Source organism: Stenella coeruleoalba, assembly GCF_951394435.1.
Source record: "Stenella coeruleoalba genome assembly, chromosome: 15".
In the NCBI taxonomy this organism is placed as follows: domain Eukaryota; kingdom Metazoa; phylum Chordata; class Mammalia; order Artiodactyla; family Delphinidae; genus Stenella; species Stenella coeruleoalba.
The window spans coordinates 42,269,654-42,296,761 of record NC_137161.1 but is presented as its reverse complement, the minus strand read 5'-3'; the positions used below and the strand labels follow the sequence as shown (position 1 = coordinate 42,296,761).

The following is a 27,108-nucleotide window of genomic DNA, read 5'->3' as shown; positions in this document are numbered from 1 at the left end:
TGCTGTGTCATGGAATTACCATCCCCCGCCCAGGGCAGCCTTTCACAAAATGACTGACAGGATTTGCATATAAGGCCTCCAGCTCCCTTACTTCTCACGTGGCATGTTCTACACTGTCTCCTAGAATCTCCCCAATCCGAAGCATAGGATAGGGTCCCAGTGGTCTAGTGGTGATGGGCTTAAAACTTACCATTATTGCCTTCCTTCCCTTCCCTGCCTTGCTTCTCCACTCCCCTGCTGGTGTTTCCTGATATTTTCTCTCAAATAAATGATCTCCACTTGAATTTGTGTTTCAAGTCTGCTTCCAGGGTGGGGTATGGGTATTCAAACTAAGACAAGGGTAATCGCACTCAAGCAGAGGGAAAAGCAGCTAAAAACACCTGGATATGAATAGCCAAGATGCTTTTACGGAAATAAAACTAGTTCTGAATGGCTGAAGGGAAGAGTTATAGGAGGAACTATGGTTAAAGTGATCTGTTCTAGCTATCAAAGGATCTTCCATGTTCCATGCTGAATATGACGGTTAATTTTAATTTTATGTATCAACATGACTGGACCATGGAGTGCCCAGACATTTGCCAAACACTATTCTGGGAGTGTCTGGGAGGATGTTTCTGGATGAAATTAACATTTGAATCCGCAGACTGAGTAAAGCAGATTGTTCTCCCTAATATGGATGTATCTCAGCCAATCTGTTAAGGCTGACCCTCCCACAAGTAAGAGGGGACTCCTTCTGCCAGACTACCTTTGTGCTGGGACACTGAATGTTTTGTGCCTTTGAACCCAAAGTGGAACATGGGCTCTTTCTGGGTCTCAAGACTGTTGGCATTTGGACTGAAACTACACCCTTGGCCCTCCTGGTTCTTAGGCCTTCAAACTCCTACTGTAACGAGACCATCAGCTCTCCTGGGTTTCCACCTGTCAACTGCAGATCTGGGGTGTTACAAGGGTAATTCTTGATGGTCACAGTTAAAATCAGCTCCTCCATAACTGTGGGGGCCAATTCCTTATATCTCTTTCCATATACATATCATTGGTTCTGTTTCTATGAAGAATCTTGATTAGTATACCAGGTTGAAGCATTTTAAATTCATCCTGAGAACTAAGCAACTTTAAGCATAGGAATGACATACCATCTTTCGAGCGATAACATGTTTTCATGAGAGAAATTTACTAAAAATAAATGCCTTAATATTTTGGTATTTGTGTTAAAATCAAGCAAGAGTACTTTGGCCCACAAAGTACCTAAAGTGCCATTACTTATTAATGAAATCCACTTTAGTTCAACGTTATTCTATATAATGTGCTCACCTGAGCCATGTTTATGCAACATATTTCTAGCAAGAATCTTTTTCAAACAAAAGCAGGGACCAAAAGACAATGTATAAAAGAAGATGATAGCCTATGGAAATGGGGAGTCATGCCACTCAAAATTGGGAAGCAGTTAAGAGATGGATGGAACATGGGCAGAGAGCTGCCCTTTTTAACAGTTCTTCAAACATCATACTTCTTCATTAGAGGACAAAAATAAAAGGCTCTCATCCAGGGACTTCCCTGGTGGCACAGTGGTTAAGAATCTGCCTGCCAATGCAGGGGACATGGGTTCGAGCCCTGGTGCAGGAAGATCCCATATGTGCAGGAGCAACTAAGCCCATGCATCCCAACTACTTAGCCTGAGCTCTAGAGCCCACGAGCCACAACTACTGAGCCTGCGAGCCACAACTGCTAAAGCCCACGTGCCTAGAGCCCGTGCTCCGCAAAAAGAGAAGCCCCTGCTCCCTGCAACTAGAGAAAGCCCGCGTGCAGCAACGAAGACCCAATGCAGCCAAAAATAAATTAAAAAAAAAAAAAAAAAGGTTCTCAGCCAGAGTGATACCATTTCAAAAAAGAGAGCAATCTATCAACTGTTCTTGTTCTGTGTGTTCAGAAATGCCAATTCCGGAAAATCCCCTTCCCTTCCTCAGCAGAGACCACCCAGAGACTAAGGCTTCATTTCATCTTAAGGGGCCTCTTTGATGTCAGTTTCAGACTGAATACAATTTTTATTCAGTACATCATTCTCTGTCAGATTATCCTATTGAATTCTGCACAAAAATTACAAATATGACTAAAGTTCTTATTTTGGTCAAAAACAAGTTTGAAAAACAACTAGTTTCCCATGAATAACCAGTTTTCAGTAACACCTAGCTTTATGCACTTCAGAAACTCCTTCATAAGGAAGCATGTAACCTACTTTAACGTCAATCTACTTCATCTTTTATGGGAGACAGAGTTACTATGAAAGATTGTTGTCTTAAAGATACTTGTCTTCAGAGAAGCAGCTCATTTCTCAGTAACAAACAGTCCCACACTTCTTTGAAAAATAAAGTATACCATGTGTTTTGCAATGGCTTGGGACGTGCCTTACTCCTGTACTTGCCTAGAGTTCCCATCACTAATGCAGTCTTTGGGGGAAGTAAAAAGAATAAAAAACAAACAGACTACAAAATCCCACAGAACTTCAGCCTAAAGTGTGGTCTCTGGACCAGCAGTATGATTATCATCTGATAACTTGTTAGAAATGCAAACTCCTGGGTCCCACTAAAGACCTATTGAATCAGAAATTCTGGGGGAGGGATCAAGCACTCTGTTTTAATCAGCCCTGCAGGTGATGCTCATGTAAGCCGATCTTAAAAAGTACTATTTGTGCGCTGGAGAGGAGAATCATTCAAAACCAGTAGCTGTCTCGTTTTATATCCAAGCTGAGATAACTTGGATGTCTAACCAATACTGATGCTGGGAAGGGATGCCCACACCACATGGTTGTTGAGAGTAAGAAACAGTTATTCTCTTTATGAGATATATGTGCTTGAAGTCACCCAGCTAGCACGTAGCTGGAGGGCATGGTTATCATGGTCCACGGCCAGGACTCTTAGATTGGCTGAGGAACATGTACATGGATGGAGACTAGCTCTGGATTTAAAGAGGCCTGTGGGTTGCATGGAAAAAGGAATGTGTTACAAAGGAAAAAGTTACCCTCAAGGGCCATTAAGGCAGCCTCTCCACTCTTAAGGGGGGACAAAAAACTGACAGGTACTTGAAACAGATCATACAATATCCTCCTCAAAATTTCAGGGACACCTACACATATGGGCAAGTCTGTCAAGCAGGACAATTGAGATGATCTTCGTCTGGCTTTTATCTCATGTGCATCCGAGTCCTCTCTCTTAATGCTTGATTTTCATACCGCAGGCTGCTTCTGCATCCCTTATCTTTTAAATAACTCATTATCCAGGGCTTCTAGGAGCAATTTGTATTTGCAGAGAAAAGAAATATTATTAGCAAAAATAAAGTGCTCCAAGCTTTTTAGGAGTTCCATGAAGTAAGGAAGATATGGGTATCCTCATGGCTTCTTGAGAAACTTGACAAAGCAGAAATTCCAAGCAAAGAATGACTGATAAAGAGGAATTCTTCAGAGTGAGCATCTTGCCATTACGTTGAAAACTAGGACCCTCTGGACCTAACAAATTGCTAACTCCATGTTATGCAACGTCATTGAGAGGGTCAGGAGAAAGTTTTTAAAAAGCCAAAATTGTTTCTCCCACCCCCGCCCCACCCCAAGCTGGTCCTTTGTCTAGAGGAACACTCAAATTTCATTACTTTATAAATAAATGAATAAATAAAAGGCATTGCTTAGAAAACTGCATGGTTCTGCTGTTCCTGGCTTGGCCAAATAGGTACATGATGGTACCAATTACTGAGATATGGGGTTCAGGAGAGGGAAGATGGGGTTTGGGGGGGAGACTTTGGATTTAGTTTTAGATGTGTTGATGGGGAGATGCTGAGGGACTCCTGGCTGGAGATGGCCCTGTGCAGTGAGGATACCAGAGAGGGCTGGCAGGAAGAGAATTGGAGGACAGAATGGTCAACAGGATAAAGGCTGCCCAGGCAAGTAAGATAAAGGTTGCAAAAGGTCATGTGGAGTCATGTGATCGAATATGCACTGGTTTCAATAACTACACTTCACCCATTGAAGAGGTTCTGATAACCTCCACAAGGACGGTGGCGGTAGCAGGGTAGAGAGAATTGCATGATTGCTGTGGACTACAGAGTGAATAGCAAGTGAAGTAGACTGACAACTTTTCAAAGACCCATGCCGAGGGCTTCCATGGTGGCGCAGTGGTTGAGAGTCTGCCTGCCAATGCAGGGGAAATCGGTTCGAGCCCTGGTCTGGGAAGATCCCACATGCTGCAGAGCGACTAGGCCCGTGAGCCATGGCTGCTGAGCCTGCGCGTCAGGAGCTTGTGCTCCGCAACAAGAGAGGCCGCAATAGTGAGAGGCCCATGCACTGCGATGAAGAGTGGCCCCCACTTGCTGCAACTAGAGAAAGCCCTCACACAGAAACGAAGACCCAGACAGCCAAAAAGTAAATAAATTAATTATTAAAAAAAAAAAAGACCCATGCTGAGATCCCACTCCTGGGCATATATCTGGACAAAATTATAATTTGAAAAGGTACATGCATCTCAATGATCACAGCAGCACTATTTACAATAGCCAAGACATGGAAACAACCTGAATGTCCATCAGCAGATGAATGGATAAAGATGTGGTACATATAGACAATGGAATACTACTCAGCCATAAAACAGAATGAAAATAATACCATTTGTAGCAACATGGATGGTTTTAGAGATTATCATACTAAGTGAAGTAAGCCAGACAGAGAAAGACAATTACCATATGATATCAGTTATATGTGGATTCTGACATATGACACAAATGAACTTATCTATGAAACAGAAACAGACTCACAGGCATAGAGAACAGACTTGTGGTTGCCAAAAGGGAGGGCTGTTGGGGAGGGATGGATTGGGAATTTGGGATTAGCAGATGCAAACTAGTATATATAGGATGGATAAACAACAGGTCCTACTGTATAGCACAGGGAACTATATTCAACATCCTATAATAAACTATAATGGAAAAGAATATGAAAAGGAATATATATATGTATAACTGAATCACTTTGCTGTACAGCAGAAATTAACACAACATTGTAAATCAACTACACTTCAATAAAATAAATTTAGAAAAACGCTACGGCTTCCCTGGTGGCGCAGTGGTTGAGAATCTGCCTGCTAATGCAGGGGACGTGGGTTCGAGCCCTGGTCTGGGAAGATCCCACATGCCGCGGAGCAACTAGGCCTGTGAGCCACGGCCACTGAGCCTGCGCGTCTGGAGCCTGTGCTCCGCAACAAGAGAGGCCGCGACAGTGAGAGGCCCGCGCACCGCGATGAAGAGTGGCCCCCGCTTGCCACAACTAGAGAAAGACCTTGCACAGAAACGAAGACCCAACACAGCCAAAAATAAAAATTAATTAAAAGAAGGCTCAACATTTAAAAAAAAACAAAAAAACCCTCTATTGTTTATCTTTATTCTTATTTCTGTGACTTATTAGGAATTATTTCATTCATACGCTATTCCTTGAAAGTTATTACTTTTTCCTGCATTTGCCTCAATGTTTTCAACTACAGAACAGAAACCAGTCTACCCAGGATGTTCCAAGGGTCTTTCAAAAGCACCTTGTAGGGGGTTTTGTAAAGATGCCTATAGCATCCTCCCTTCTCCCAGCAGCGTTTTGTCTTATCTTTTTAAAAATTTATTTATTTATTTATTTATTTTTGGCTGCATTGGGTCTTTGTCATTGCGTGCGGGCTTTCTCTAGTTGTGGCGAGCAGGGGCTCCTCTTTGTGGTGGTGCACGGTCTTCTCATTGTGGTGGCTTCTCTTGTTGCAGAGCATGGGCTCTGGGCACATGGGCTTCCGTAGTTGTGGCTCTCAGGCTCTAGAGCGCAGGCTCAGTAGTTGTGGTGCACAAACTTAGTGGCTCTGTGGCATGTGGGATCCTCCCGGACCAGGGATCGAACCCATGTCCCCTGCATTGGCAGGTAGATTCTTAATCACTGGAGCCACCAGGGAAGTTCCTTGTCTTATCTTTTATCAGAACTTCCTAATGAGATCAAACTCCGCTTAGCCAAGGCTTGTGTTCCCAGGTCTTTATTTGTTCTGCTGTTTATCAGCGTTTGCTACACACACTGCACATTCCCCCGGTTTGAAGAGACAGATTGCTTTCTGTCTATGCCTGCTGCTTGTTCCTGCATTCAGGCTGCTTGGTTACAGCAACACTTCACTGGATTTTCATTGAAGGCAAAATGTGTTTGTAGCTTTTGAGGCCCATCAAGTGGAAATAGTTAGCACCCATTTCCTAAGAAGGCGATCAACTCATTTATGTCACATTACAGGAAGCATGTCTTGTATAATTCTAACCATCGATGCAATCCAGACATTAAAAGTGTACAAATGAGCACAAAAGTGCCAAGTCCCCGTAAATATTCATAATTAAAGAAAATTTTGAATTCTTTCATTCTGTAGATTTTGCTATACACTGAGTATGCCATTTTCAAAAAAATGTAAAATTCAGACTGGGTCAACAGCTTGGCTTGTGTTTTTATCCTTTATTCAAAGACAACTGATAGATTAGTTTACTGGTGCTGCTATAAAAAATTTCTACAACACTTAGTGCCTTAAAACAACACAAATTTCTTATGTTACAGTTCCGTGGGTCAGAAGTCTGACGTGGATCTAACTGGGCTGAATCGAGACATCAGCAGGGCTGCATTCCTTTCTGGAGGCTCTGGGGGAGAATCTGGTTCTTCAGCTTTCTAGCTGCTAGAGGCCACCCACATTCCTTTTAGCCGTGGCCCCCTTTTCCACAGTCAAAGCCAGCAACGCTGCCTCTCTCTGAACATCCTTCCAGTCATGTCTCCCTCTGGCTCTCTGCTTTCTGCTTCCCTCTCCCAGTTTTTATGGAAGCTTGTGATTATATTGGCTCACTCAGATAATCCAGGATAACATCCCTATTTTAATATCAGCTAATCAGCGCTTTAATTCCATCTGCAATCTTATTTCCCCCTTTGCAATGTAACCTAACATATTCACAAATTCTGGGGATGAAGGCATCTTTGCGGGGTGGGGCGTGGTTAAGGCATCTTTCCTCCTACCACATCCAGTAAATCAGGAAGCAGATTGCTTTGCAAAAAAAACATCTGAGGAGTAGAACTAAGAACTTTTCCATTTAGAAATAATAATGTCCTATGGGATCAAGTACATAGGATTAAAATCAAGGTCTTTTGTGAGTTTTTAGTTTTCAACTTCATTCTCTTGTATAAAAAGGTTTCTTCTTTGCTTTCTTTTTTTTTTTCAACCTTCATTCTTTCTTCCTTTCATCTCCTCCTCTTCCCTTCTTTCTATTCGCCCCCCTTTTATTTTACATTTTCTTTCATCTTTCTTTGGTCTTTACTTCTACCTTTCCTCATGGTTTTGGTTATAAAAGAATAATATCTAACATCACGAAGACAAATGACAATCTGGGGAACTATTTACAACATACATTTGAAAAGATTAATAGTTTTGATATACAAATAGTTCTTACAAATCAATAAGATAAATATGAAATAGTCAATATAAATGTGCAAAAGATATGATTAGCAATTTCACGTAAGACATTTAGAGATATAACAACTGAATAAAGGGGATTAGCTATACTAGTAATAAAAGAAATGCACTTTGTTACCCACTAGTTAGCTTATTTCATGTATAAAAGCGGTAACATGAGAATATACACCATTGGGAAGACTGGCGGAAAAGTAAACTCTTACACACTGTTCATGAGAATGTAAACTCAGTACAACGGACTGTTTGTGTTCTCCCCAAATTCATATGTTGAAATCCCAACCCCCAGTGAGATGGCATTAGGAGATAAGACTTTGGGAGGTAATTAGGGAGATAATCCCATTCATGAGGGTGGAGCTCTCATGAATGGGATTAGTGCCCTTATAACAGGGACCTCAAAGAGCTGTCTTTCCACCATGTGAGGATACAATGAGAAAACGGCCACCTGCAACTCAGAGGTGGATCCTCACCAGAACCCGACCATGCTTGCACCATGATCTCACAATTCCAGACTCCAGAACTGTGAGAGATAAACTTCTGTTGTTTATGAGCCTCCTGCTTATGGTTTTCTGTTATACTAGCCCGAAAGGACTAAGATACCCAGGTTGTTCAACATGAGGTGTCATTGTTCTTATTTTTGACCCTGGGAATGATGTCCCTTGAGTACATGACACTCACCCATAGGGCCACAACACAATGGCTGATTTGACAGAAGCATCTTGATTTTGTATGCATTTTGAAAAAGTAATGCCCCTTCTAGAAAAGTATTCTAAAAAAATTGTTGATGTGTGCCAATGTTTACCTATAAAGATGTTTTTCTCTAAGTGTTATTCATCAACAGGTAGAGAATAATTTGCATTGATAATTTCACAGTTCAACAGTATGGTTTGGGGTAAACATTGGGTCCCTTAAGATTATGTTATGGAAGAATATATAATGATATGAAAAAATGTTCACAATTTGTGGTATGTGACACACTGCAAGTTATAAGACTGCATTTCTGGTTGTTTTCCTTTTTCATTTTAAAAGATCTGAAGGATAAACAACAAAATCTGATTCATCTCTGAACTGTGGGATAAAAGGTGGTTTGTAATTTTTTCTTTTGGATTCTCTATTTTTACTACAAATCTGTACTACTATTGTAATAAAAAGTTATATATATATATATATTTTAAGAAGTTATATATATATATTGTAAAAGATGGTCATAATCATTGAAATACCTCCTTTTAAAATTATAATAAGAAATAAACACACATATTTTAAAATGTACGATCCTTGGTCTAGACACCTCTCTGAATATTCATTTACATTGCTATTCATTCTATTTGGAAATATCGTATTACTGTGTGTGCACAGGACAAAACTGAAGCATGGAAAGATTAAACAACAGGCACAAAGTCACACGGTTCTAAGGTGTTTGTCACAGGAACAGAAACTGTTTCCTGTGATAACAAGCTCAGTGGTTTTTCCCCGATAAACAGATGGTTTTGACTATGTACCAAGCTCCTCACTAGTCATTAGTTAGGTTTTTCAGATCTTCACCACCCCTGTCACCAGTGCCTTCAATTTTGGCCTTCTGACCATTGTGCTGAAACAGCAAGAGTGAAGAAAACCTTAGCAGATCATAGCATCCTGTGCTTCATTAATGCTCTTGGAAAACTGATGACTGGGGAGCAGGTAAGAAGAGGAAGGAAATGTGGATATTCCCTGTGGCTGGAGGCACAGTCGCTTGTCAGAAACTCCAGCACTATTACAACAAATTGATAATGTATGACTTTTTTTAGCAGAAAGTCGAGCTTCAAACAATTGTCCACATTTTGGGGATTGCTATGGGAAGAAACGTTGCATAGTAGAAAGGATTTGAGGTCAGAAATACCCAGTTATGTGACTTTGGGCAACTGACTGAGCTTTCTTCAGCCTCTGTTCACTACCATCCCAAGAAAAGCAGGTGATGAACCTATGCCATTCGGTTATTATTGGAAGGCCAGTCTCTTGGTGAGGAATGAATTAATCCTTCTTAAATACAGGATCTATCATGTTACTCTCCCATTAAAAGGCTTACTCTTATGCCCAACTGCTTATTACATGGTGATGAGTGTCAACATTTCTGAGTCAAGGATTCACACATCGAATATAACCATCTTACTTATTTCCCAGATTCTCCCATCTGAACTGCCCTTCTTCCTCTGTGTCACTTAGACAACATTTGGCATCACTTCTCTGCTCCTGCTCATCCTTTAAAGCCCAATGCAGTGCCACATTCATCATGAAACTTAGCTTAACCACCCTGGTCCTCATGTGTATTTGCCTCAGAAATCCTGGTATTATGACTATTTCAGTGCTGTACTTGATTATTTGCTGATGTTGTCTTCCAGCTGTTCTGTACAATACTTGCCACTTCGGGCATCTTATAAGAACTGTATTTTAAATGCAGCCATGATCAAAGCCTTGGGCAAACAGGAAGCGTGTAATACTGATGGTGGATGAGAAGAACTTATAAAATGAGTGAGAAGGGGGATGAAGAAGGGGTAGAGTGAATAGAGTCATCCCTCAGTATCTGAAGGAGATTGGTTCCAGGTATCTTATGCAGATACCAAAACCCAGGGATGCTCAAGTCCTTTGTACAAAATGATGTATTATTTGCATATAACCTATGCTTGTCCTCCCATATACTTTAAATCATTCCTAGATTACTGATAATACCTAATACAATGAAAATGCTATGCAAATGCTTAGTACACAGTGAATTCAAATTTTGCTTTTAGGGACTTTCTAAAAAAAGTTTTTTTTTAAAATATTTTCAATCCATGGTTGGTTGACTCTACATATATGGAACCTGTGAATATGAAAGGCTGACTGTACCTTTCTCTTTTTAGCTTTGGAATAACAGATTCAGGTAAAAATTTTAAAAAGTTGTGTCCGTTTGTCAGAGGATATAATTTTAGAAAAATATTCTTGGAGAAATAGTCTTTCCTTATGATTAAAGGTGATAAATATATGAAAAGAAGTGCTGTCCCCTCATCTAGATCTGGTAACAATACTTATGATATCTGGGGAAAAAAAAAGACTTTTTACTTGAGGCTTCGGTTAAATAGCATTTCAGCTTAAGGTCATGGTAGCTTTTTACTTACTTTAATAAACATCCAGCACATATTTTGAAATTTTTCAGATTATGGAAGTACAATAGAATATCAGAAATGGTATGTGTTCTCTCCAAATTTACCTTTTCATTGGTGAGACAAGACAGAGGTTAAGAAAGAAATCGTAATATAAAAATCCAGTGGAGTTACCTTGCAAGAGTGTATAGAATTTAGACAGAAATAAATGATAGAAACACATGGCCAGGAAAATTAATGAAAGATGTATTTGTGTCAGTACAAGTTAATTCATATTTGGAAGACTTTAAGGAGGCCAAAATAACTGGAATCTGATTGAGAAGATTCTTGATTTGTTTTGTTTAGAAAAGGATAGGCATGTGTTAAAAGATACGACAATTCTCATCAAAGGATATGACAATTCTCATCGAAGTCTATATTTGGGATTTTCTTTATGGTATTTTATGTCTAAGTAGGAAAAAAGCATGAAACAAAATATGTCTGCATACTCAAAATAAATTAATAACATAGCCGTCAATATTTGAATAAAGCCTATGCAGTTTAGCCAGCCATTGTGATCTGTTTAAATATTTAAGAGGTTGCCAAGGCAGAGCTCTCAAACTTGACTTATGCTTTGACTTTTTCATTCAAATGATTTTGTGTTATGTCCAACAAAGAATATCCATATTTAAGGCCAAAAATCGTCTCCAATAAAGTTTATAATTTATAAACTTATTTATTATTCCTATATATATTAATTTTATCTACTATTAATTTAACACTTATCATACATGTATTTGTATATGTATGTACCATTTCTCAAGCTCATTTTTAAGGTATTGGATATTTTTGCAACTTTATAAAGTTTATCATATTATACTGTACTTGAGAAATGCCCCCCAAATATTAGTGGGTCAAATGGCTCACTATTTTGCTGTCTATCAAGAAAACAGGGGAAAATTCAGCCTCTTTTCTATTAGATTTTCTCAAATAGTTTTTGAGTCACAGTTATAAAAACAAATGAAATTATCTGTCTAAAGCAAATCTTCCTCTTAGAGACAAGTGGTAGGTTTAGGAGGAACACATCTCCACCCTGGAAGCATTTTCCTATTTTATCAGTTTTCTCAGCTAGCTACTATTTGAAAGATATATTTTAATTATATTTAACTCTGCATAAGTCAAAATGAGTATTGTGCATAAACTATATAAATTTCCTAACTGGAAAAAAAACTGGGCAAATCTAATTGCTTTCAGGGTCAAAAATAAACAGAATATGGGTAAATTTTTTAGTCATAGCTGTTTTCATTGTGAATGAATCAGTTGAGCTTGGATACTGGTACAGAATGGAAGATTTCTAATATCAAATATATTTGTCAGTTCACAAGGTAATTTCATCAACAAATGGTCACTAACTCAATGGTCAGTGATAAAGGTGAAAACTTTTAGCCAGAGACGTAATAAGCCTTGCTTGAGGTATGTAGAGAGAAAAATTGGTGAATTTGTTCTTCCTTGTTCTGTATATTAGCCTTCACCTCCACACTTACTCATTAGGTGTATAAAACCTACATAACACTTAATCACAGTTTCTGAGACTATTACATTGGATTTCCTGGTGTAGATGACTGATACCAGGAGTGAGCTGGGGCTGGGAGAACCAGGCAGTGGGGCGGGGGTAACATAGAAATCTGTGATCCAGAGTAAATGGGGAGAGGAAAGTCTAGACTAAGAGAGGGTCATGAATCTAGGAAGTCAGACGTTGGGCTGAGGGCACAGGTTCCACATCCAGCTAGACAGATAAGTTTGGGTAAGACATTAGCAGGCAGAAATAAACCCAATCCAAAGGCAAAGTCTGCCTTGGTGGCCTGAATGGTAAGAGACAGACGGTTACAGTAGCACAGTTTCTCCACTTCTGCACTATTAACATCTGTGGTTGGAGAATTCTTTGCTGGGTGAGGCTGTCTTGTGCATCATAGGATGTTTAGCCCCATCCCTGGCATCTACCCACTAGTTGCCAGTAGCTCCTCCCTTCCTCCAGTTGTGAGAAACAAAAATGTCTGAAAATGTTCTCTGAAGAGCAAAATCACCACTAGTTGGGAACCCCTACAGTAAACAAATGTGACTTTCCCTCAAGTCAGGGAGGATGTGGGTTTGACCATGACATCCTTCAAGTTTCCAGCACCAGGATTCTTTGATATAATCTCAAAGCTGTGAATCTGACATTGTTATTACAAGGAAAATTAACATTCCTAAATTCTGTTAGGACTTAAGACTCCAATAAAAAAAAAGACTTCCATATTCAAGATCAGAAATTGTGTTTGTATGTTTTGTTTTCTACATTCATTGAAAACTACACATGATAAATCCTACACACTGAAAAATGCAAACCTTTTATGTAAAGAACAAAGAGATTTCTGACTTGAATCATATAAACATTGTTTGCTGTAGTCTATGAAATGACACACTGTAAATACAAATGATTTGCAACCAAAGTGTATGGTAATTCCATAAAGCTGCCACACCAGACTTCCAAATAATACCCCGGGAAGTAAAAAGTCCTATGTGTTCCACCCACAGAAAGATATAAAACAGCTGAAAAAAAGCATTGCTGGTTTCTTTCCTCTGAGGTTCCTATTGCATTTCCATCATGGGCCCTATTGCAGGCTAAGTGTGCCCCCCCAAAATTCATCTATTGAAGTCCTAACCCTCTGTCCCTCAGAATGTGACTATTTGGAGATAGGGTTTTAAAGAGGTAATGAAGTTAAAATGAGTTCACTGGGGTGAACCCTGATTCAGTATGACTGGTGTCCTTGGAAGAAGAGGAGATTAAGACAAAGAGACACACAGAGGGAAGACCACATGAAGACACAGGGCAAAGATGACCATCTAGAAGCCAAGGAGAAAGGCCTCAGAAGAAACCAACCCAGCTGACACCTTGATTCTGAACTTCTGGTCTCCAGAATTGTGAGAAAATAAATTTCATCCAATCTGTGGTACTTTGTTCTGGCAGCCCTGGTAAACTAATACAGGCATTTTCCACATTTCCCATCTTCTCCCATGGTCCTTTTTGCTTCCTGGTGCCACTTGTCTACAGATAATAGCACTGCACTACCTGGATGATTTGGATGGAACCTGATTTTGAAATCTATGATAAAGTACCAATTTGACTCATATTAGAAAATGTTTCATGAGGAAATATTCAGATATTAGAGGAAAGAGAAGCATGGCAGATTAGAAAAGTGATAGGCATCAGATGAAATCAGGGAGACTTTCTCAACGCTCCAAATGCATCCCAGCCTTCTCTGAAGATGCTCTTATCACCTGTGCAATGACAGATACCATCCTCAAGTTTAAAATACAGCTGTTATTTCCTAGCTGTATGTCTCACTTTTCTGAAGTGCGCATCATTTTCCATATCTAAAAAGGAGGGTTGATATGGTGCCACTTTGTTAGAGTTATCATGAAGATTAACTGATTTAGCCCATATATCTGATGGCTGACAGAAAGCAATCCATAAGTGTTAGCTATTATTCCTAACAGTAATAGTAGGTAGTAGCCATGCATGTGTTATATCTTTATTATGATCATTTCTAGACTAACTTTTACTGTTTCTCATTCATTTTGTCTTAGAGTCTCAATTATGAAATTTAAAGACATGGGATTAAAGTACCCCCAAACACAGAGATTTGGTTTAATATAAAAATGACTTTTTTCCCTAAACTATGATCATTATTGTATTCGGAATGGTTAAGAAGACTAGTTAGAGAAACTCTGAAGTCACTCCAGGGGGAATATATGGCAAGTCAGAAAAATTATATTCTAATCAAAGATGGTATGGTTATGAATTAACCATAAATTCAAATTATGAACAGATAATGTATATCATCTATATTAGCAGTCACATATTCCATTAGAAGTCACTTTTACTTCACAGTGCATATTTAGAATTTACAAATGGCTGATGCCTCAGCATTGCAGAAATACTCAACAATATTGGAGGATTTTGACACTCAGTTTAAAAATGTACCTACTATTATAAATATGCAATGGAAATAATTTCATGACCATGGCATGATTCAAAGCACTGACGTGACACTGGGGATGATTTTATTATTATTTCACTCGCTTGAGTGCTAAGATGCATTTTGGATTTATTTAAAGTAGCAATTCTCAAACAATAATTTATTTGCATAGTTATTTATACATTCTAGACCACTAAAACTGTCCAGTTTTTAAAAACTTGTAATATGATCTTTGTGCATCACTGGAAACACCTGCTGATGGATGGATTTGCTTTAATAGCAATGGATCATACTTATACAATTATTTTTATCATATGTTAGCGTGAAAACAAGTTTTCATTTTAGGAGGCATAAAAATGAATATGATGTCATTATTTCCAAACATATCAGGGAATCCAAAATTTATAAAGTCTTATAAATCATGCTGTGATGTTGACAAGACATTTGCAACTGCACATCATAGCAAGTTGCATTTTTTACATGAATGGACACTTTCTTTTAAGAATACTTAAAAATGCAGAAATGTAGGCACAATCTGCTCACTGTGATTATGTAGGAAATAAAGAAAGACGATGGAAGAAGGAGACTGAAACAGAAAGAAGCCATGAGATTATGGGGAGAAGAATTTATTAAACTCAAGTCATGTCAACAATTACTTATTAACCAGCTATTATGTGCTTTACACTCTGTAAAACACCGAGTTGCTTAAAAAATGAATAAAAGGGAAACAAGGAGGAAAGGAGGAAAAAAGAGAAAAAAGACCACAACCCTGGTCTTCTTCATCATATGGGAGTCTTCTGGATTTATGTTACGTTCCATTTGGGGGAGACTGTAAAATCCCAAATGGAATACACTTAGCAGATTCACCTTTCAATTACAAAATCAGGGAGGACTTCAGATCACCCAGGAGAACTTAGCCCATTTTGATTATTTGCACAGCGTTGAACATCTCCAGCAGTTTTCTGTAGTCCCGTAGCTCTATGTCCTACCCTGATCTGCAGGTGGGTGGGGCATCCTCTCTATGGGGTGGGGGGCTCCGATAGGCTGCTGAAGAAGGTGACTGGGCACCGGCACCCATCATCCACTCCTTTCTACCTGCCAGAGTCACTGGTTACATGAAAGACCACTTCAGATGGACATGAAATCCTCAAAAAAAAAAGAAAATCTCTGAAAGGCAGGCACCAACAATGCCAATGGTAGCTTGAAATTCCCTGGAAGCCATTCTTCATCACGGCTGAGGAAAGTGCTTAGGACACCAGGACTTAAACAGCACCATAAAAATAACAAGGTATTAAATAAGCTTCAGCCTTCACAGGCTGGAAGAGGAACAGTGGGGAGCAATATTCAAATAAACCAGGTTCAGCTGATCGCACGTTCAGTTGCGGTAAATCAATTCACTCAAGGTTCTGTAAAAACCTGGAGGTTTCTCCTACTTTCTAAAAAGAAGTGTGAAATAAGATGAAAGACTTATAAGATGAAAAAAGGTTTTCAGATTGCCCTAGGAAGGACTTTCTCTTCATTGCAATTTGGGTGGAGAAAACTGGGGAGAAGAGGGATGGAACGCAAGAACAGCTGGAATCGTGACTACAAATATAAATGGGCTCCTTACAATTTCCAACACGTTTAACACGGTGGGTACAGGCACAGGCCTGGACAACTTACAAGTGTGGGGAAGAAATCACAGGTCATGTAATTTAGGAAATGCCGTTTGGTCTAGCCCCTCACTTAAGAGATAAACTGACTTCCCCAAGACAACACAATGACCTGGTAAGAGGAAGAAGTCCAGAGCCTAGATTTCCCGTCACCTCCTTTAGATCTTAAAATCTAAGATACAAGTTGCCAGGTGTGACTGGTGGATGGAAATCATACTTGTAACAACCTTTAAAAGGCAAAATAAAGCAGTAGAATTATTAAGTGATGCCCTGACTTTTTCAATGTCCAATTTCAAAGGAAACAAATGGCTTTACTCACCTGCAGGGAAAAACTCGCTCATTTTCTTTTTGTAGATTTTGAAGTCGACTTCTAGGAAGACACAGAAGATGATCCGATCCACCTAGAGGCAAACAATAGACACTTAAAGTGAAAGGAAATACGGCAAATGCCTTCCCAGAACATGGTGGTCTTGGAACAGAAAACAAACAGAAAACTTCCCAAAGATTTTCGGTGCTACACTGCTAACTACATGACAGCACTGAGTGGAGTTCGTGTGTGTGTGTGTGAGAGAGAGAGAGAGTGAGTGTGTTTGTGAATGCACTCTTTATGTAAATAAACCCATGGGCAATTTGGTGGAAAGATGTTATATAAATCAAATAAGAAATAATAAATTACAATAAGCTACTTTGCAGCAAGCTATAAAAAGGATCTGAGATTCCACCAGGATACCTAGACTTTATGTTCTATTAAACAGCCACACGAGAGGTGTACAGCAGAATGACAATAAAGCATGTCAGTAAACGGAGAGCTCTTTGTCCTACCCTTGTTAGACAAATATATTTATCAAACCTGTTAGTATTTGAACATGGCCTAAAAAGCTTCGTGCAGTGTAATTTGCATGCAATCACTTGCTTTTAGCTTTACATACTTGGAAATGCAACAGAAATAAAATATAATTAGTTGACAGTACATGAGGTCAATGTAACTTTAATCTGGTAGGTTATTACTGAGTAAGGAAGTGTCACTTCAAAAGTAAAATGTGTACACAGTCCCTTTTCTCTGTTTCGAGAGCTTCTGCATGTAATGAGTTTCTCTGAGACATTCCGAGAGTAATACGGTAAACAGAGAAGAGAGATGGGATACACATAATAGCTCACGGATATCTGATATTAAATCGGTGACTCAATTTTGTGTCTTGAAAACAAACACCCCTTTAGTTCCTTTATTTTAACAATGTACAAAAAGTTAAAAGTTACCCCATCCATCAAACTGCAACTGGCCATTGACTAGAACATCAGTAGGAAACGGAAGTGGGGTATGCTGGTGGCAGGACAGGAAAAAACCCAAATGGATGTCATCCACCCAACCCCTCAGCTCTCCCAGCCTGTAGGGGACAGAGTCATGTGAGCCAAGTCCCAAAGTTCCCAGTAGGAGAGAAGATCTGCAGGAGTGGGATGGGAGAGGATTAGGACACAGGAATCCCAGCTTCCCTGATGGAAGCTCGGAGATGCGGCTTCCTGATTCCTGCACAAGTCTAGACCCCCAGCCGGTAGACCACCTCCTGGGCAGTCACTGGACTTCACCAAAAACCATGTAGCGCTATCCCAGTCTCTGTCCCATAGGGTGGAGAGAGCACCTGACCTTCAGAAATAGAAGGACTGGGGTGCAAAGAACCCTATTTTCCTTTCCCTGTATTCATTTGAATTTCTGGTGTCCAGCCTTGTCTGCATGGCAGTAACGTTTGCTACAAATGTAAAAACTGTAACCATCAACTTACTCTCAGGTGATCTATACATTTAGTGGAATAAATGATTATCTGTGCAATGCTGAACGCTCGTCTCCACTATTCTTACGGTGTATTTATGCCCTGTGGCTAAAGATAAGAATCATAATGTCGAGCAATAGAATCAAGTTACAAAAGGACATACTTGCTTTGATACCATTATATGAATTTTGAAGCACAAAGATACAAGAGTGTAGGGATTCGTTCATAAGCACTAATGACCATAAACATACATAGGAATGTGACACATGAACTTCAAGATGATGATGATTTCTGATAAGGGAGGGAAGGTTAAATGATGGACAGGTAAGACTTTAAATGAATAGTTAATATTTTATTTATTTAGAAAGAAAAAAAATTTAGAAAAAATATGGCAAATGGGTAACAACTATCAACTATGGGGGTAGGTACACGGATATCATATTATGTTCTACACTTTCTGTACATATGAAATACATCATAATTAAAAGTCCTAACATTAAAAATAAGACTCTGTTACTACTCAGCCATAAAAAAAGAATGAAATAACGCAACTTGCAGCAACATGGATGGACACAGAATTATCATACTAAGTGAAGTAAGTCAGAAAGGGAAGAATAGCATATGACATCACTATTATGTGGGATCTAAAATATGACACAGATGAACTTACCTACGAAACAGAAACTGATTCACAGACATAGGGAAGAGACTTGTGGTTGCCAAGGGGGAGGTGGGTGGGGGAGGGATGGATTTGGGAGTTTGGGATTAGCAAATGCAAACTAGTTTATAAAGGATGGATAAACAACAAGGTCCTACTGTATAGCACAGGGAACTATATTCAATATCCTGTGATAAATCCTAATGGAAAAGACTATGATAAAGAATGTATATATATGTATAACTGAATCGCTTTGCTGTACAGCAGAAATTAAGACATTGTAAATCAACTACACTTCAATAAAATAAGTTAAAAAAATAATAAGATTCTGTGTTAGACATACTCTACTCTCCAGCTGCATTGAACTACTGATAATTTCCAAACACTATAATTATTCTCACTTCTGTGCCTGTGATGGTTGACTTTTTCTCCAGGCTTCAAATGATCATATTATTTATAAAGCCCCTAATTAAGATCAAAATCAAAACAAGAAAATTTGGTTCAAACCAGATCTAAGAAGAACAAGCTGAACAGTCTCATTTGTACTCATTTCTCCCTACTTTTAGTCACTTAATATAAATTATGAGATTTATTTTTTAACATCTTCATTGAAGTATAATTGCTTTATAATGTTGTGTTAGTTTCTGCTATATAACAAAGTGAATCAGCTATATGTACATACATATCCCCATTTCCCCTCCCTCTTGTGTCTCCCTCCCACCCTCCCTATCTCACTCTCTAGATGGTCACAAAGCATTGAGCTGATCTCCCTGTGCTATGCAGCTGCTTCCCACTAGCTATCTAGTTTACATTTGGTAGTGTATATATGTCAATGCCACTCTCTCACTTCATTCCAGCTCCCCGTGTCCTCAAGTCAATTCTCTACATCTGTGTCTTTATTCCTGTCCTGCCCCTAGGTTCTTCAAAACCTTTTTTTTTTTTTTTTAAGATTTCATATGTATGGGTTAGCATACAGTATTTGTTTTTCTCTTTCTAACTTACTTCACTCTGTATGACAGACTCTAGGTCCATCCACCTCACTACAAATAACTCAGTTTTGTTTCTTTTTATGGCGGAGTAATATTCCATTGTATATATGTACCACATCTTCTTTATATATTCACCTGTCAACGGACACTTAGTTTGCTTCCATGTCCTGGCTATTGTAAATAGTGCTTCAATGAACATTGTGGTACATGACTCTTTCAGAATTATGGTTTTCTCAGGGTATATGCCCAGTAGTGGGAGTGCTGGGTCATATGGGAGTTCTATTTTTAGTTTTTAAGGAACCTTCATACTGTTCTCCATAGTGGCTGTATCAATTTACATTCCCACCAACTATGCAAGAGGGTTCCCTTTTCTCCACACCCTTTCCAGCATTTATTGTTTCTAGATTTTTTGATGATGGCCATTCTGACTGGTGTGAGGTGATACTTCATTGTAGTTTTGATTTGCATTTCTCTAATGAGTAGTGATGTTGAGCATCCTTTCATGTGTTTGTTGGCAGTCTGTATATCTTCTTTGGAGAAATGTCTATTTAGGTCTTCTGCCCATTTTTGGATTGGGTTGTTTGTCTTTTTGATACTGAGCTGCATGAGCTGCTTGTAAATTTTGGAGATTAATCCTTTGTCCATTGCTTCGTTTGCAAATATTTTCTTCCATTCTGAGGGCTGTCTTTTCATCTTGTTTATGGTTTCCTTTGCTGTGCAACAGCTTTGAAGTTTCATTAGGTCCCATTTGTTTATTTTTGTTTTTATTTCCATTTCTCTAGGAGGTGGGTCAAAAAGGATCTTGCTGTGATTTATGTCATAAAGTGTTCTGCCTACGTTTTCCTCTCAGAGTTTTATAGTGTCCGGCTTTACATTCAGGTCTTTAATCCATTTTGAGCTTATTTTTGTGTATGGTGTTAGGGAGTGTTCTAATTTCATTCTTCTATATGTAGCTGTCCATGTTTCCCAGCACCACTTATTGAAGAGGCTGTCTTTTCTCCATTGTGTATTCTTGCCTCCTTTATCAAAGATAAGGTGACTGTATGTGCATGGGTTTATCTCTGGGCTTTCTATCCTGTTGCATTGATCTATATTTCTGTTTTTGTGCCAGTATCATACTGTCTTGATTACTGTAGCTTTGTAGTATAGTCGGAAGTCAGGGAGCCTGATTCCTCCAGCTCTGTTTTGCTTTCTCAAGATTGCGTTGGCTATTTGGGATCTTTTGTGTTTCTATAAAATTGTGAAATTTTTTGTTCTAGTTCTGTGAAAAATGCCAGTGGTAGCTTGATAGGGACTGCATTGAATGTGTAGATTGCTTAGGGTAGTAGAGTCATTTGCACAATGTTGATTCTTCCAATCCAAGAACATAGTATATCTCTCCATCTGTTAGTATCATCTTTAATTACTTTCATCAGTGTCATAGTTTACTGCATACAGGTCTTTTGTTTCCTTAGGTAGGTTTATTCCTAGGTATTTTACTCTTTTTGTTGCAATGGTAAATGGGAGTGTTTCATTAATTTCTCATTCAGATTTTTCATCATTCGTGTATAGGAATGCAAGAGATTTCTGTGCATTAATTTTGTATCCTCCTACTCTACCAAATTCAATGATTAGCTCTAGTAGTTTTATGGTAGCATCTTTAGGATTCTCTATATATAGTATCATGTCATCTGCAAGCAGTGACAGTTTTACTTCTCTTCTGATTTGGATTCCTTTCACTTCTTTTTCTTCTCTGATTGCTGAGGCTAAAACTTCCAAAACTATGTTGAATAATAGTGGTGAGAGTGGGAAATCATGTCTTGTTCCTGATCTTAGTGGAAATGGTTTTAGTTTTACACCATTGAGAACGATGTTGGCTGTGGGTTTGTCATATATGGCCTTTATTAGGTTGAGGTAAGTTCCCTCCATGTCTACTTTCTGGATAGTTTTTTATCATAAATCGGCGTTGAATTTTGTCAAAAGCTTTCCCCGCATCTATTGAGATGATCATATGGTTTTTAATCTTTCAATTTCTTAATATGGTTTATCACATTGACTGGTTTGCATATACTGAAGAATCCTTGCATTCCTGGGATAAACCCCACTTGATCTTGGTGTATGATCCTTTTAATGTGCTGTTGGATTCTGTTTGCTAGTATTTTGTTGAGGATTTTTGCATCTATGTTCATCAGTGATATTGGCCTGTAGTTTTCTTTCTTTGTGACATCTTTGTCTGATATTTTCTCAGTCCCTTTCTTTTTCTCTTTTTCTTCTGAACCCCTATAATTCGAATGCTGGTGCATTTAATGTTGTCCCAGATGTCTCTGAGACTGTCCTCAATTTTTTTCATTCTTTATTTTGGTCTGCAGTGGTTATTTCCACTATTTTATTTTCCAGGTAACTTAATCCGTTCTTCTGCCTCAGTTATTCTATTGATTCCTTCTAGAGAATTTTTAATTTCATTTATTGTGTTGTTCATCATTGTTTGTTTGCTCTTTAGTTCTCCTGGGTCCTTGTTAAACATTTCTTGTATTTTCTCCATTCTATTTGCAAGATTTTGAATCACCTTTACTATCATTACTCTGAATTCATTTTCAGGTAGACTGCCTATTTCCTCTTCATTTGTTTGGTCTGGTGGGTTTTTACCTTGCTCCTTCATCTGTTGTGTATTTCTCTGTCTTCTCATTTTGCTTAACTTACTGTGTTTGGGGTCTCCTTTTCACTGTCTGAAGGCTCATAGTTCCTGTTGTTTTTGGTGTCTGCTCCCAGTGGGTAAGGTTGGTTCAGTGGGTTGTGTAGGTTTCCTGGTGGAGGGGACGGTACCTGTGTTCTGGTGGATGAGGCTGGATCTTGTGTTTCTGCTGGGCAGGACTGAGTCTGATGGTGTGTTTTGGGGTGTCTGTGAACTTACTATGATTTTAGGCAGCCTCTCTGCTAATGGATGGGGTTGTGTTCCTGTCTTGCTAGTTGTTTGGCATGGTGTGTCTAGCACTGGAGCTTGCTGGTCGTTGAGGGGAGCTGGGTCTTAGCATTGAGATGGAGATCTCTGGGAGAGCTCTCACCGACTGATATTATGTGGGGCCGGGAGGTCTCTGGTGGTCCAATGTTCTGGACTCGGCTCTCCCACCTCAGAGGCTCAGGCCTGACACCTGGCTGGAGTACCAAGACCCTGTCAGCTACACGGCTCGGAAGAAAAGGGATTAAAAAAAGAAATAAAATAAAATAATAAATAAAATAGTTATTAAAATAAAAATTAAATATATTATTAACATAAAAATTTTTTTAAAAAAGAGAGCAACCAAACCAATAAACAATTCCACCAACAAAACAAGTGCTAAAAACTATACTAAGATAAACATAAAAATCAGAAACCAGTCTGTCACATATGGCAAACCCCAAGTCTACAGTTGCTCCCAAAGTCCGCCGCCTCAATTTTGGAATGATTCATTGTCTATTCATGTATTCCACAGATGCAGGTACATCAAGTTGATTGTGGAGATTTAATCCGCTGCTCCTGAGGCTGCTGGGAGAGATTTCCCTTTCTCTTCTTTGTCCACACAGCTCCTGGGGTTCAGCTTTGGATTTGGCCCCGCCTCTGCATCTAGGTCGCCTTCTGGTGTCTGTTCTTAGCCCAGACAGGACAGGGTTAAAGTAGCAGCTGATTCCGGGGCTCTGGCTCACTCAGGCCGGGGAGGGGGGGGGGGGGGAGGGGTACGGATGCGAAGCGAGCCTGCGGCGGCAGAGGCCGGCGTGACGTTGCACCAGCCTGAGGTGTGCCGTGCGTTCTCCCGGGGGAGTTGTCCCTGGATCACGGACCCTGGCAGTGGCGGGCTGCACAGGCTCCCAGGAGGGGAGGTGTGGACAGTGACCTGTGCTCGCACACAGGCTTCTTGGTGGCGGCAGCAGCAGCCTTAGCATCTCATGCCTGTCTCTGGTGTCCGCGCTGATAGCTGCGGCTCGCGCTTTTCTCTGGAGTTCGTTTAGGTGGTGCTCTGAATCCCCTCTCCTCATGCACCCCGAAACTATGGTCTCTTGCCTCTTAGGCAGTTCCAGACTTTTTCCCAGACTCCCTCCCGGCTAGCTGTGGCACACTAGCCCCCTTCAGGCTGTGCTCATGCCGCCAACTCCAGTCCTCTCCCTGGGATCCGACCTCTGAAGCCGGAGCCTCAGCTCCCAGCCCCCACCTGCCCCGGCAGGTGAGCAGACAAGCCTCTCGGGCTGGTGAGTGCTGGTCGGCACTGATCCTCCGTGCAGGAATCTCTCCGCTTTGCCCTCCGCACCCGTTACTGCGCTCTCCTCTGTGGCTCCGAAGCTTCTCCCCTCCGCCACCCTCCATCTCCACCAGTGAAGGGGCTTCCTAGTGTGTGGCAACTTTTCCTCCTTCACAGCTCCTTCCCCGAGGTGCAGGTCCCGTCCCTATTCTTTTGTCTCTGTTTTTTCTTTTTTCCTTTGCCCTACCCAGGTACTTGGGGAGTTTCTTGCCTTTTGGGAAGTCTGAGGTCTTCTGCCAGTGTTCAGTAGGTGTTCTGTAGGAGTTGTTCCACATGTAGATGTATTTTTGATGTATCTGTGGGGAGGAAGGTGATCTCCACGTTTTACTCCTCCGCCATCTTGAAGGTCCTCTCCTGGGATTTTTTTAAAACACTTATGTTGTGTGTGTGTGTGTGTGTGTGTGTGAGTATGTTTGTTGGTGGGAGAGGGGAGGGGAGGGTTAGTGGTAATGCTATTCACTGCTACTAAGTGTACTTTTAGGCATTACAGACTAAATACAGATTTCTTAAATATTGCAAAGAATTGTAATCCACCTTTTAGCACTTTAGGGTTTGTTACCATGGAAATGGTATGGGTCCAAAATTCAGCAGCCTGATTTATTTATTTTTTTTTCCTCAAAGAGAAGATGGATGATGAAGGAAAAGTACTTTTATTTTAAGCTAATTGAGTCGCCCAGTTCCCTGGCCTTACCCTTAGGCATAACACTGAAAATATCTTGGAAGCAAGTTGAATCCAAGAATTAACCTTTGCCAAGTGCTTGTTATATACGCATATGTGCACATAGTTTTATACACACACAGGGTTATTGTTGGATAAGATCTCATTTAGTTGGCAAGCTCTGTGTTTATAAACTCATCATGGGTATTGATCACCACTTGTGGTGGACAATATTTTCCAAGATGGCGTGCAAGATATCCCATCCTTCAGGTTCCTCTTGAAATGTAATGCTGATTCTCTTCTCTTTGAGAGGTGGGATTTATACTTCCTCCTCTTGAATCCGCGAGTGCCTGGAACTCTGGCAGAGATCTGTGAGTTCTGAGTCCATGTCATGAAAGGTGATAGAGTTTCTGCCCAGTCCTCCTGGGATGCTCGTTCTCATACCTAATCATCATGCCATGAGGAAGCAGAGACCCTGGAGAATCCATGTGCAGATGGATTCTAGGGGCGAGTAGCCCCTAGATGACCTCAGCTCCTGGCTTTTGAGCTACTCCAGGTAATGCTACGTGGGATGGAGATGAACCTTTCCTGCTGAACTCTACCCAAATGGCAGATTTGTGAGCAAAACAGAGAAATACATAGTTAGAAATCGGATAATTTTCTAGCTCGTTCCTACTACCATGTTTGAATTCTTGCTTCTCTAGCTATGCGGTAACGACTCCTATTGAAAAGCTCAGACTGAATGGGGTAGAAATCAAAGTCACAATGGTGTGACAAGAAGAACATAGAAAGTCTGATTGCTACATGGCTGAGAGACTGGAAATCTGACTTGTATAAAGGAGGAAGGACCCGGGTGATCCACTCTAGCCCCAGAAAAATTTCATGAACATATAGAAGAATGCCTCACTACTGAGGCTTTGGAGCATGGTTTCCTGGTTAGGTATAAATAGAGCAATTTTGTACAGTGGTTGTTCTTGAGAGACTATATTTATTCATTTATTATTCAGATATTAACTGAACACCTTCAGTTTGTGGGGCTTAGCCCACGTGCCTGTCTCTCACAAGAAAACCTGAATCCAGAATTGAGGGATTTTTCCCCCTCAAGGCCAAACAATTAGTGGGAGAATCTTAGGCCTCTTAACTTCACATCTAAGCGTTCTTTCTGTGATATCACCCAGAGAGAGACATAGGGGACTGAGTTTCTAGGCCTGTCACCAGTTCTGTGACACTGGACAAGCCGCTGTCTCTCCAGGCCCCAGTTTTCAAGTCTTTATAAGGAAAGGATTGTATTATACCATTTCTATAGTTTCCTCCCTCCCTCCTTCTTTTTATCTCAGTCTATCTCTGTGTTCGTTTGGTACTATGTCAACTTAGTTGAGCTGAAATTACATTTCTCTGAAAAGCTCGAGCGTAGAGTTGGCCATAGAGCAATTTCTATGAGATCTGGGGGTCAGGGGTGCAGCTGCTGCTGTTTTGCTGGGCAGGTGGGTGCAGGGCACCGGATTCTGGGCAGGTCGTGCATTGTAGCTCATCACTGCCTCACCTGGGTGTGAGGTAGCCAGTGGGCCCACGGCTTCTCCAGCTCTTGCTGGCTCTGAGTCCTGGGCTGGGCACACGTGCAGTTCCGCATCAAGGGCACTGCCTTCTCTTCTGGGGGGCACTGCAGGTTTGGGGTTCCAGGCAGTAAGAGGCAGATGTACGTGGCAGTTTGTCCCTGTGGATCCCACCTTGCTCCCATGGCTCCTACTTTGTCCTTGCCCTCTTCCATTTTGCATCCAGCTTTCCTCTTGACCCCCTGCCCTGCTGACATGCTCCAGGCCTGGTCAGAGGCAGAGGCAATGACCTTCCACACCCTTGTTTACCACCTCCCTCTGCAGGGCCCTGGTTAGGGGCTCTGCTCAGCCATCCATCCCCTTCTGGACATTTACTTCCTCAGTTTCTCCCAAAGTTGTATAAGTTCTAACTCCTGTAACAAACCCCTTATTCCATGTCACTCATAAGGCTCTGCTTCCCTGATTAAACCCGACTGATGTAACCTTTAATACCATTTCATTGAATATCATGGTGCAGAACATAATGAAGGGCAAAAAATAATAACAGTGTTCCTCTTCGGAAGTGTGTAACCTGTCAGGGCTACTCAGATCCCAATGACTTTCTTCAAGATAGACTTTGGTCCTAGCCCATCTTCTTGGTGAACTTCCTGAAGTATGCAGGCACTGTTTGGTAGTTAAAGAAACTTTTGTACTTAAAATGACTCACACTTATTTTTTTTAATGTACAAGTTGTTAGTAAACTCAGATGGGTCCTCAGACTAAAACATAATTGCAAATAATAAAAAAGGTGACACTTCACTTTAAAGTGAAAAGACAATATCAAGTATTGGCAAGGATGTGGATTAACAATAATTCCCACATACTACTTCTGGTGCAATTACTTTGGGAAATTATTTGGCAGTACCTACTAAATTAGCTGAATATGCACAGATGCTACAACCCAGCAATTTCACCCCTAGGTAGACGCCCGGC

At 40.3% G+C, this 27,108-nt stretch overlaps 1 protein-coding gene across 1 annotated transcript in view; it reads right to left on the bottom strand.

The window, feature by feature from the left end:
• Positions 1–27,108, bottom strand: part of MACROD2 (mono-ADP ribosylhydrolase 2) — a gene marked incomplete at its 3' end in the record, with an annotated part of 1,984,281 nt that overhangs the window by 177,052 nt on the left and 1,780,121 nt on the right. The window contains 1 exon segment of the mRNA XM_079943661.1: positions 16,582–16,663. Within this exon segment, the coding sequence (XP_079799787.1) occupies positions 16,582–16,663 (82 nt within the window).